The sequence below is a fragment of the Brachyistius frenatus genome, unplaced genomic scaffold (genome assembly GCF_029030835.1).
Source record: "Brachyistius frenatus isolate BFR_SWC_R1_liver_20210118 unplaced genomic scaffold, ASM2903083v1 Contig_43, whole genome shotgun sequence".
Classification (NCBI taxonomy): domain Eukaryota; kingdom Metazoa; phylum Chordata; class Actinopteri; family Embiotocidae; genus Brachyistius; species Brachyistius frenatus.
This window is the reverse complement of record NW_027210642.1, coordinates 178,859-191,435: the sequence shown is the minus strand read 5'-3', so window position 1 is coordinate 191,435 and position 12,577 is coordinate 178,859. Positions and strand designations below refer to the sequence as shown.

General features: G+C 40.9%; 1 protein-coding gene across 1 annotated transcript in view; it reads left to right on the top strand.

The window, feature by feature from the left end:
- The window catches only part of cep112 (centrosomal protein 112), a 107,728-nt gene that overhangs the window by 20,914 nt on the left and 74,237 nt on the right, over nucleotides 1-12,577 (top strand). The window contains exons 10-17 of the mRNA XM_069702747.1: nucleotides 2,415-2,514; nucleotides 2,957-3,075; nucleotides 4,059-4,202; nucleotides 8,947-9,101; nucleotides 9,459-9,588; nucleotides 9,697-9,789; nucleotides 9,904-9,963; nucleotides 11,151-11,230. Coding sequence (XP_069558848.1) covers nucleotides 2,415-2,514; nucleotides 2,957-3,075; nucleotides 4,059-4,202; nucleotides 8,947-9,101; nucleotides 9,459-9,588; nucleotides 9,697-9,789; nucleotides 9,904-9,963; nucleotides 11,151-11,230 — 881 coding nt within the window. The remainder of the gene's footprint in view (nucleotides 1-2,414; nucleotides 2,515-2,956; nucleotides 3,076-4,058; nucleotides 4,203-8,946; nucleotides 9,102-9,458; nucleotides 9,589-9,696; nucleotides 9,790-9,903; nucleotides 9,964-11,150; nucleotides 11,231-12,577) is intronic.

Sequence of the window (12,577 nt, the reverse complement as noted above, 5' to 3'; positions counted from 1 at the left end):
ATCATATCCGTTTGCAGAATTTTCAACTAAACAGGCAGGTCTGCTAACTTGAGTGCTCATGAAAACTATTTAACCTACCGTACTCTACAATGCTCATCAGTGATCTTGATTCTATTTGGTGGCTAATGAAAAGTAAAGGGCCGAGTCTCTCTTCTTTTCATCGCCCCATCCCGCAAATAATCATCTCTTCAAAGCTTTTTGTCAGCCGGTGAAAATAGCAGTAAAGCTGGTTTATTTCATGCTGGGTGCCCGTCAGTTAGGCTGCAGATCAAGCACCTGGGATCTGTCACGTCCTCAGGATGACTTGCCTTTGCTGCCACAGAAGCTTTTAATAAAACAGAAAACACTCCAATTTTCTCCCCACTTTAAGATGCCCATTGCTTCTTTGTGTTTGACAAGAGACAGGATGACAGCTAGCTCTCTTTCGCTCTCTCTCTCTCTCTCTCTTTAATTACATACAGATTGCGAGTTATGTCCAATTTAATATCCTCAGACTTTTACCCAGCATTCCCTCTAATGGCTTCAAAGGGGAGCGATTCAGGGGTGCACTTTGACGAGCTTGATGAAAGGTAGACAAACTAGGTTTAGTTTTAATTAGTGTACTTATGAATAATGTATGTTGCTGAAAGGCTACTGGTCATTGTCCCCCTGCTTGAAATTGAGAGGGTAATGAGAGAACAGGCCACAGAGTTGTATGCTAATGTTTGTGGATCAGTTAAAAAAAAAAAAAAAACTCAGGTGAAGTAGCACGTCTTTACGTTATCTCGCTTAACAAGCAAATGATTTGAGATTAGTGGTAGACCGCAGGGCACACTAGGAAAACATTAAAGGATGGCCATCCCTAAATGTTCTGTGAACTTTGCTCCAGTCGCCCCACCCTCCTTTCATCTCCCCCCCCATTCCATTCACATAGAGACGATGTCGACCTTGGCTAATACATGCACTTATATTGACCAAAATACTAAACTCTAGTGGGCTTTGCGACACTACAGGAAAAATGACCACTCAGAAAGTCAGATCATCATCTGTTGCTGGAATAGTTAATTTTTTCAGTCTTTCAGCCAAATACTATTATCTGTAACACTTATAAGTTTGGACTAATATTTTAAGTAGATGTTTTGATATCCTGGTGAGAATAGAATTTGGTGAGGCAGCCCTGGGACAGTTGACTATGGATCAAATTATCGATCTGTTTGTCTATACAGTAAATGAAAGCCTGGGTTGTACCATCATTTTACAAGAAACTGTTTAGGAAGAAAACCAGCCTCCTGAATTTGTCCAGAGCCGTCTGGGCAGTAGATAGAGACACCCTTAAACCACTTGCATAATGTACATACCAATATATGCATATTATGCAATTAAGCAATTGAGAGTGCTAGACTGTCCCTTTATACTGGAGCTCCAACTCTCCGTGGCCTCATTTAACTAATTACACACAGATGGCAGCAGCAAGCAGATGCAGTTTCCCCATCACGCCTCAGCACAGGTGGTTCACTCAGCTGCCATTTCACTCGGTTAACTCATAGTCTCCTATGCAATAGATATGCACGTGAAAGATAAGGACTTCTCGGGTCATACAGTTGAGGTTCCTTACAAAATGTTCCATGTCATCACAAACAATGCAATCTTCAATTTGACTTTAATAATTCATCATTTTACAGATGGAAAAAAAAAAAATCATTCAATTTTCATGATTGAGAATAAAGTGTTGTCTTGTTGTGTTCTCAAGCATTCCTGATATTAACAGTCATCGGAAGATATTGATAACTTTGATTTACTTTAGTTGTTACTTTTAGTGTCCTTTAAGGATAGACACTCAAGTTAAAGCTGCTCTGTGGAGATTACTTGTAAGTAAACAATGGTTTCTTTATATATTTATAGTTTCTCATTCATTAGATGATTTTTCTTAAATTTGTGAGTTGAGCCTTGTTTACATTTATTTGTAGTTGCTAGCTGACTTTTTCTTCCCAGCCTTGTTGGCACGTTATCATTGGCAAGAATGTAAATTTGATCACTAAGGTGTGTATATATGTGCTTCTATTCACATGTGCATGTGAACCAACAGTACAGGGACTCACAAAAACAAGGCTCCATTGCGCTACAAGTGGTCAAAAACTCTGCAGGGTGTCTCTGAGACTTGTTTAGGCTGTTTTTGGGTGTCGGTGGTTGTTTTCTGTTTTGTTTATATTTAGGTCACATTGTGTACCTATAAATTTAGCCTTCATAAACTTTGCTTGGGACCTGTCTACTGTTAGCGTTTGGTTTCCTACTACAGTCACTGTACAATATTGTGAAAGTACAGAGCTTAAACAACTTAAATGGGTACCATCAAAAACTGTATGCAACATAGCCATTTTCTCAGCAGTAAAAAAAAGCCAGTGAGAGTTAAAAACAGTCTCCCTTTCCTTCTTCAGATTCTGGACCGAAAAAATGGTGAGATTGAAGAGGTGAAAAGCGTGTACCGGGCCAAGCAGAAAGAGTCAGAGGAGATGATCCGTAAACTGGAGAAGAAAGGTGAGAGGTCACATGATTGCAGGGTTAACTGGAAGGATGTTTATACTAGTGTCTCTGAACACTCAGAGTAAAAAGCCCACAAAGATACAATTCCACAAGAGACTGCACTGGTGCAGAAGGACGTTCTCCAGCTGTGCTGCTCAGTCTAAAATTGAATTGCATAATGTGGGCCTTTTCCTTCATGCCTAACTTCCATTTTTCCTTTTCCTGTCTTACGCTTCTCTTTCCTGCATATTCGTCTCTCTCTCTCTCTAAAAGCAGTCCATAAACAACATATAAACTTGGCAAAGAGAAACACCTCTTAGAATTTGATAGAAGCAAATCTTTATTGCCATTGATTTACTGACAGTTCATCAATGAGCAGGAGTGTGTCTGCGTCTGCATCTGTTCTTGCCCTGAGGCAGGGCCCCCCTACTCTTTGTGTGTTTGTGCTCTCCCACAGTTCAAAGTGTGCTGCGGGAATCTCAGGTCATCTGTGAGAGCAAAGAGAAGCAGATTGCAGAGCTGAAGAAGATGTCGGATCAGAGCGCAGACTCTTTAAAAAACGAGTGGGAGAAGAAGGTATGAGGATAAGTCGTAGGGCTCGAATATTCTGCAGCACAACACCATGTATGTAGCCCGGAGCCAGAGGAAGACTGTGTGTTAGCACGAGACTCGCGGACGTCACTGCAAGCAGCTTGGCTGTGCCTCAAATCTTCATCCCTTCATGTGGTGTCTAGCAAGAGAGTTGTTGGGGGCTCAGTAAAGCATGTTGTGAGCAATGTTGTGGAAGTATTTTGTTTTGTTTAAGCCCTCTTAAATGAGTACGATGTTACATGTCAGAAGAAATAGATTGAAATAGACTTTATGATGTCTTATCAGAGTCATGTGCTCATGGTTATTCCTCCGCTGTTCTGTGATCAAGCGGACGGACAGATTTGGCACATCAAGCATTTTTGTGTGAGTTTGTGTATGAAGCAATTCTGTTTCCAGACGAACTAAAGACGGCCGTAGCACCTGCTTCCTCTTCTCCAGCTGACCACAGCCGCTGAATGCCAATGTTTTCCTGGAGATCTTCTGGCTTCCCAAATTCGGCCTGAAAAACTGCACGTGCATTCATAGCAGCATGTTCGATGCAGCTAGTAACAGTATGAGATGAAGAGTGTGACTGCGAGTTCATTTTCTTCTCTGTGACATTCGGAGGTCTCTGTATGATCTTTAAATGGCTTTGTCATTGTCATTCTCCAATTCTGATTGATGAATGGCACAAATAGAAATTCCTCATGAACAGCCTCAAGCACATTTTCATTTGCAGGGCTGAAAATACTGCTCAGAACTAAATCTGTAACCCAGGTGCTGCACCGTCATGTTACCGTGACAATGAGTTCATGAAAATGGGTCTCTTCATCTTTGTGCCTGTGAGATAAAAGTGCCATCACAAGGGAAAAATGAAAAGGGAAAAAAAAAAAAAAAAAAAAAGCAATACCACATATTACTTGCAACATTCTGCTATAAAAACATTCAAAAGGCTGTGACTGATATGTAGCCATCTTCTGCCCTTCCAGCTGCATGCTGCTGTGACAGAGACGGAGCAGGAGAAGTTTGAATTGCAGAAGAAACACACCGACAGTATCCAAGAGCTGCTGGAGGACACCAACCTTAGACTGGCTAAGATGGAGTCTGAGTATAACGCTCGGTCGCAAGCTACTGTGAGTACAGAAACAGACGTGCGAGTGTGTACGTGATTGTTCAGCGGTGGAAAGTGTGTCGACTCAAACACTGTACATGTTTTAGGCACCTCTACTTTACTTGAGTGTGTTCATTTTTTTGCTGCTTTATAAGTTAGGTCCATTTCATTTGAAAAGAAAATGTTGTATCTTTATTACCGCAACATTTATGTAACCCTTAGATTGCTCTCTGTCAGTCACAACTCGTAACCACGTCTGTTTCAAATCTGCTGTTATTTACTGAGCTAAATACTCGGAGCAAATGTGCAGCATTGATGGGATAGGATGATGGATCAACTGTTTGGAGTGTCACAACCTCAGCGAGACAATTTGTTTTACCCTCAGAATTTGATCCATTCAGTTCGATAACATTTGGAAAGCCTAGAAGAGCACAATTGATTTATTTTATCCCCATTCAAGTTAGCGTAGGGCTAAACCTGAAGCAGGTGGAAGTGGCTGGTGTGTATAGAGTATAGAGCATGATTGCCTCACCAGACTACATTCAAAAACTCTGTATACTGTAAAATACAGACAGATTCTTCTGGCTCCTTGTAGATTTAGTTGGCATTGTGTGAACCCGTTTTGCAAGGACTTGAATATAATGGACATTTATACGTAAAATGTTTGCACTGCTGCCTAAGTACAGGATATGACTACTTCTTCCACCACTGGGCGTGTTTAGGATTTAGATATTGATCTTTAATGAATTTGAATTTGAATTTTTTTTTCAATACATCACATTATTTAAGAGGCATGCATACAAGACAACTCCAAATGGTATCAAGCTGTAACAGACTTTAATTTGAGCTTTATTCAGACTTCATGTGTTATGATTTGACTTTGCATGCTAACGTTTATTGCATCTGTCTGTGATCATCACTCATAGCAAAAGGAATATGAGCAAGAATGTGACTCTTGGGGATTCATCCTAAACAGCAGCAGGGAATTCGAGACTTCACACATTTCATGTAGGCAGATTATTTTCTATGCTCAACAGCAGACTTTCAGTGGAACAAACAGGATTCTGGGTGACCTCGCTGGCTGTATTCTTGCATCCAACTCTTGCCATGTTTAGCTCTTAAGGTACACAGTGCATCTGTCACACATCTAATCATAAGACAGTGACCCACACCATTCCAAGGCTGAAATGAAAGGCGACATCCTCTAACCCCTGGGCTAGAATGACTCTCATATCTTATGCCTGTCATGTCTATAAAGGTCTTTGATCCAGGCATGTATTAAATCTCACCCATTGCAATGACTGTGCTCGAAGATGTGCACGCACACACACACACACACACACACACACACACACACACACACACACACACACACACACACACACACACACACACACACACACACACACACTTCCCAAAGCTGCTGTTCCTTTGATGTCATATTAAAGGACTTTGGTTTTAAGTGGGACTGTACACATTTTAGTAATTGGGAATCATCAACACCAAAGGCCAGATAAATGCACTGCTTCATAATTAGTATTGTTATCAGTGTCAACATTCATGGGCTGCCATACGCATCACAACATATTGCTTCTGGCCGCAGTCTGTCAACAGGGCCACATTTAAGAGGCATCAAACCCTGGATGGTGCAGAGCCGACGGTAAGGCCCCTTTTTCAATAATTAAGGACAGACAAGGTCCAAGATAATGAAAAGAGCCCTCTGACATTGTAAGTTAGCTGCTGTCCTGCTGAGGTTGGGCTGACCTGTACACACATAGTTTAGCAGATTCAAAGTGGACTTTGTCTCAGGTGAGTTGCAACAGCACCTCTGAGTGTGTGACTGGTGTCTCTAAACTAAATCTTTTGATTTCAGTGTTGTCTTATGTTCTGTTTTTGTGAATTCCTGAGTTTTCCGATATTCATTTCCAATGTTCTTGTGGAATATTTAGTCATCCACTCTTTTAGCTTTCGAACAGTAAACGACATCACATCTGTTTCGGGTCTCTGCCACTACCAACTATAAGGTGATTATGCTTATGTGATTATTGGGCAGGACACTGTATGAAAGGTTCGCTCAGTTCACGTGTAACACACGCAAGCCAAGACAAACTGAGATCGATGATTCATTGTCAGTGGTTTAATAACAGTGAAATAAAGACTGCTCATCTGCCCACTGCTACCTGCTCGGATTTCTATCCAACAGAGATCACAAAGAGCTTCCAAATATGTCAGATGTTGTTATTTTTGGATGTTATCTATCGACAGGGCAGAACAGTTGAAGCGACTGAGAAAGAGTTTGGAAATAAAGACAAGCTGCTATCTGCCTTGGTGTTGCAACAGCCCAGCTCTTGACAGTCAATGCATGTCCATATCAAATAACAGATAATATTAATTTGTGAAATGTTTAGAAATGTCTTATTTTTCTCCTTCTGATATTTTGCAGATTGGTGGCGTTTTCTTATCTTTTCTTCCTTGCAATGTGTATAGTTAATAACACTGTCTTATAGCAATTATTACATTATGTGCTGTATAGGCTTTAGTAGACAGCACTGAGCACACTTAAAGTGGGATTTGTACCTCGGATCTACAGCCTCCACTGTCTCTATTTCTTGCGGCCTGTGTTTCTACTTCATTAACGGCTGTTCGTCTAATACCACAGTTTGTACCGCAACGTGCACACATCCACACAGCCTTACAAGCCTCGGGAGATGAGTGATGATGCAGACTGCCCTTTAGTTTCTGGCCTTAGTTCGGATACGGAAAGGTCATCCATCTCGCAATATGACATTTTTGTTACAACTTATATGTTTATTCCCATCTTCAAAGACTTTATCACTTTTAAATCTTTGAACGGGGCCGAAGCTCATAATGTAGCTTATATAGTCTGCACTTCACACCAAGTAATTCTCCATCTGACGCACCTAATTAGGGGGATGTAATTTGCTCCCACTGAGTGTGTCCAGGTGTGCCCAGTCCAGCTTCAGTATGAAGACGTGCTCCTTTTCATCTCCTGCCAGAGAATTAAGTGTCAGCACGCGTCCCAGCACAAAACAGGCCCCTTGTTCCTTTTCTTAAACCCCTTCTATGCTAACACAAAAGACAAAAATCTCTCTCACCAGCCTCGCCGGGCACTGCTCTCTTACTCTTTTCAAACACACCGTTCCCTCCTCGCCCGTCATTCCATGTTCTGTCATCAGCAGCCTCTGTCATCGTGTAGATCAACTAGCACGCTCCATCTTTAATCAGCGCCCTATCATCGCCTTTATCAGCCTGCCCACACTGCATTCCATGCTGTCATATACTCATACACACACACACACACACACACACACACACACACACACACACACACACACACACACACGCATGCACACACGCATGTGTATGCTGAGGGACAGTAGGCAAAGAAGGGATGTTTCTTTTCTTCAAAACAGTGCAGGAAGAAGCTGCACTTTGATCATTTTCTTTATTGAAAATCAGAATCCTGATTGAGCTTTTGACATTTGGAATTCAGTAACACCACTGAAACACCTCAACAGTGTCAGTGTGCAGAGGAGTAATCTGATTTCAGGCTTAACACGTAATCACTTTTCTTTTTTTTTTTTGAAGAGCAAAGGTTTTCTACATTAAAAGTTACTGAACCGAATGCTCTGTATCCTCATGAACAAACACATGAAGCAAGATTCTTGTCTCTTAAAAACATTTTAAGAGAAAGTCATGCAAAGCAGTTTTTCTTGCTTCCTTCAAGCCCTTTTTTACACCGCTTGTATTACTTTGGCACTGCCTCTTGCAGCAAATTAGTGACACCAACTCTATATCTGCAAATGTACAAAACCGAAGAACTCCTTTAATACAAGACAAATGACTGAACTTTGAGATTAATGGCAATTTTATTTGCAAAAGCTACGAGGCAATTCTAATATGCAGGCCAAGCTAATATCTAATATTGTTTCTTGAAACATGATTTGAGGTTTTCAAGCATAACTAATAGAGATTAAAACCTTTAAAAAAAAAAAGGGGGGGACATTGAAAAGACAGTTAAAACATCCTGTTGCACAATTAATTCATTCTGTAAATCTGCTGTGTCCATTCAGCTGGAACACAGTATATTTACACACCGTTATAAAACAAATTCTCAGTTGAAACATCAGGCAGAGGGAGGTGACCATTATGTAGGCGTACATTAACATTTGAGTTTCCAAAGTGGAAACGTAACCTTTAAGTTAGTTTGCCATGAGTTGATTCAAATGTCAGAATTGGGGTGAAATTGTAGCTGAAACTTTTCATTTGCACGACGGGTGACTTCAGAAATAGCTGCGGTTGAGATTTTGTTGACCGGAGGAAGAAAACCGACATGAGAATAGTCTTTTTAAACATTTTTATTGGATGACATCTTACCCTGTGTAGCAGAGAAGAGGTCTCTGCTGCTTTGACCTGTATTGCAGTTTGTACTAACAGTTTGCTTTTGATGACTCTCGGCTCTTTGGAGAATATCAGTGCAAAACCTACTTTGACTCGGACTATGTTTATCTAACGTGAAAGCAATAATCCTCAAACATTTTACGAATTCATTTTAAAGTGAGTGTCATGTAGGGTCAATAATCAAGTCACAGCAGCTATCTGCTACATCATTAGTCACATTCTTCCGTGTTAGCAACCACATTTCTGTCTCTGACTTTACTGTGGCAGCACGCAATCCTCCGACCCCATGACATTTTCAAGCTGTTTGGTTTACTGTGTTTTTTTTGTGCGTCCTGGTGGTCCAGGAACAAACGGTGCGTGAGCTGGAGCTGCGGGTGAAGCATCAGTCAGCGGAGGTGGAGAAGGGCATTGCACTGCGTCAGAAAGTGACAAAGGACAAGGCCCAGTTGGAGATCCACATTGCATCCATCGGCACTGAACTGCAGGAGGCTAACAGGCGGTACGGAGCTGTTTGACATGTGAAATAGAGCTGGATTAAAAGATACAAAGATGTAAAGTGATAAAAGTATCCTGCAAGTAGCCTTTGTTGATACTGCTGATAAAAAAAAAAAAGAAAAGGATACTTAAAACCAGACAGTATTTCATAACAAGATTGTAAAAATGTACTATTTATTTCAAAATGTCTCCTTGAGATCTTAAGAGATTTTCAATTAACATGTTACTATCAGGGTGCGTGTGATATAGTGGGAAGGTAATGACTCTTCTGATTTTTTTTTTAATTGGCGTTCTAATTGGAGCAGATCCAATGGTTGTATTAGAAACCCAGACATGTAATCAAGCTCCTAATTGTGTACAGGATTATGATCCAGCAGAAGGAGAAAGAGCACAAGAGAGAGCAGCATGAACAGACATTACAGAAGCTCCAAGTCAAGCATGAAACTGACATGAGCCACTTACACCAAGAACATGCTCTGTCTGCTGCCAAGGTACCACAACCCGTTCACACAGCTCTTCCTCCCATCCTTCAAAATCTACTATTGATTGATACAAGACAAAAAAAACCTTTTACCGAACTTATCCCCTCTCTACTTCAGGCCTCTGAGGTGATGAGGGATCTGGAGAGCACCGTGGCTCAGATCAAACAACAGCTCCAGGACAGTGAACATCGAAGACACCAACAAGTCAGGGTAGGATTTGGGGGCTGGCATGGGTGTGTGCATGTTTTACACTAATGTCACTGTAGGAAACGCTTGTGTGACAGTATCACGTCTGCCTGACGGTGTCTTTTGGACTCCTTTCAGGATCGGGAGATTAAGTTTCAGCAGGAAAAAGATGAACTGCAGATCAACTGTGAGAAAAAGGTAGTGTGCACTTGCTCCATCTGGAAAACTTGCCTGAGCTCCACAGCTTCTGTCATTACATTAAAAGAACCCTGGACAAAGTGATTACGGTCAAGAGGAGATCAAAGCCTGGAGTCACATGTTTCTTGTGGTTTTCCTTTTTTTTCTTTCTTAGATTTTATGTCTGGTCTCGTAAAATCCCAGCCGTGATTAATAGGAAGATGTGGGACTGAACAGAGAAGAAAGAGGACGATGTTGATTTCATAATTTAGTGTGAAAGTTATCTAGCAAAAAAAAAAAAAAAGATTTGAGAATAGGAGTTACAAGCAAATAAACTTGCGGAGTACTTGGCAAAAGAGAAGACCGTCAGTGTACTCGGGCCTACTTTTAATTTCCCCTGCACTCATCTACTTTTGAGTGACCCTCTTTGAAGCCATAGAGCAGCCATGAAGTGTAGAGTACTGAGACCATTGTTAATGATCTAAACTGGGCCAGACTAGACCAGGCCAGACTTCTTAGGTAAAGATCGGGTTTAAAGGCCGTGCTTGCACCTGGGTCATCTTCAAAGTGCCACATCTATAACGTGTGTGTTGGCGGCCGGCTGGCATACACGGGCCCCTGTTACTGATACACCTGCAAAAACTTAGCAGGCCTCTGTGCTCTTTATTCAGGGTCAGGAAGAATTTCAATTAAGGTTCTCTCAGTAGTTTCGTTTTGATGTCTGTTTTTTTTTTTTTTTTTTTTTTTTTTTTTTGTCCTTGTAATCAGCCTGTATTTTACCTACCTTTCTTTTTTTTTTCTTCCCCCCCCCCTTCTTTCTACTGCAAGGTGACAAGTGATGAAAACAATGAAAGAAAGAGGAGTGTGTTCATTTTTGTTCGCTCTGGAAATATTTCTCTTTCCACTCCTGAGGAGCGCGAAATGAGACACGTGAAGGAGACCACTGCACGGTATCTGGACATAAGAAGGGCCCATATGGCTGCCATAGATCCAGAGTGAGAGGCCCTCTGAGGCAGACAGATAGGCTCAGATGGTACTTTTGATGGGGTGATAGGGAGAAGAGACCAGACCAGACGCACAAGGTCACAGGCAGGAAAGTTTTCTTGAGTGATGTTTGATGGTGTCTGCTTTTGCACTCACTTACATCTCTCTCTCTCTCTCTCTCTCTCTCTCTCTCTCTCTCTCTCTCTCTCTCTCTCTCTCTCCAGGTTTCGGCGGTTCACAGTGAGGCAGAGAAGGAGAAAACGGAGGCGAAGAGGAAGATAGCCAAACTAGAAGATGCACTCAGGTACAGCGAGAAAGGCAAAACTAAAAGTGGTGTTTGTTGCATGAATTTAAGAAGTTTCGGAAATGGTACGCTGTTGATGCTAAATCAGAGTACTAAACACAGTCAGTAATCATTTATACTAGTATAAATATACTACTTTAGGCTGGATTTAGGAGCCTGAACTTTTTAAATACTTTTTATTATTTTACATTTTTGTCTGAGTGTGTGTGGTCCTCCTCCTTCCCTCTTTGTCAAATGTTTGAAATAAGGCTCTACGACACATCATCAGCATTTCAGCCAGTGTGTGTAAATGTGCGTGTAGGACACGTGACTTTAGGACAATATGTGTGTTCTTGTGTGTGTGTGTGTGTGTGTGTGTGTGTGTGTGTGTGTGTGTGTGTGTGTGTGTGTGTGTGTGTGTGTGTGTGTGTGTGTGTGTGTGTGTGTGTGTGTGTGTGTGCAAACGCAATACTCAACCACCCTGATCATAATCTGGTATTAACACCTAAAATTAGTTATTTGACAAGTATAGGGACAAATTGTGTCCTTTATTACTGCCTGTATTGAAACCACCCTTTTTGGTCATGAAATTTCCAACATATATAATCTTAGTGAGGCATGATATTTATTTTACAGTTATTAGTATCACACATTTGAGCCTTGACTTTGTGGCTTTAAACTTTATTAGAGAGTTGTTTATGTCTACTGACTTAGGTCTTTGATCATAAGAACAGTGTGTATGAATTCTGATTTAAGGTGGAGTTTGGCATTAACAAGCCAACCCTTGCACACTCTCTTTGATCTTTTTTTATAACTCAGAGAAGTACTGTTAGAGTTGAGAGCCTGGAAAGTCTTAGAAATCAGAGCTTCACATGTGATGTCTTAAAGAAAACTTGCAAACTTTATCACATAAATCACAAAGTCCCAACTCTAATAAACCGATAGTCATATGAGGAAAACACTGTTGGTTTTTGACAAGTAGTGTGTTATTGAAAATGTGATTTAACGAATGCTTAATACAGTCATCCAGTATAAGTCAAATGAAAGAGAGACATTGTGAGGACTGGTAAAATATTTAAGAATATTACAAGGATGCTATACATTATATAAAATGTAAAAATAGACAACAACTGCGCTAATCATTATTTTATATGAACCATTGATCAAATGTTGATTGTGTGTAACGTAATAAATCCACCAACAGTGATCACACAATCCTGCAGTTCCCAATGGCTCTACAGAGTATTTTAGCTCCTTTCAACCTCATCCATGTTTCTTAGAACAGCACACAGCTGTTTTGCTTATGAAAGGACAAAGTGGAGCATTGAGCAGCTAAATAGACAAATATTTCCCTCTGAATTTGAAGGA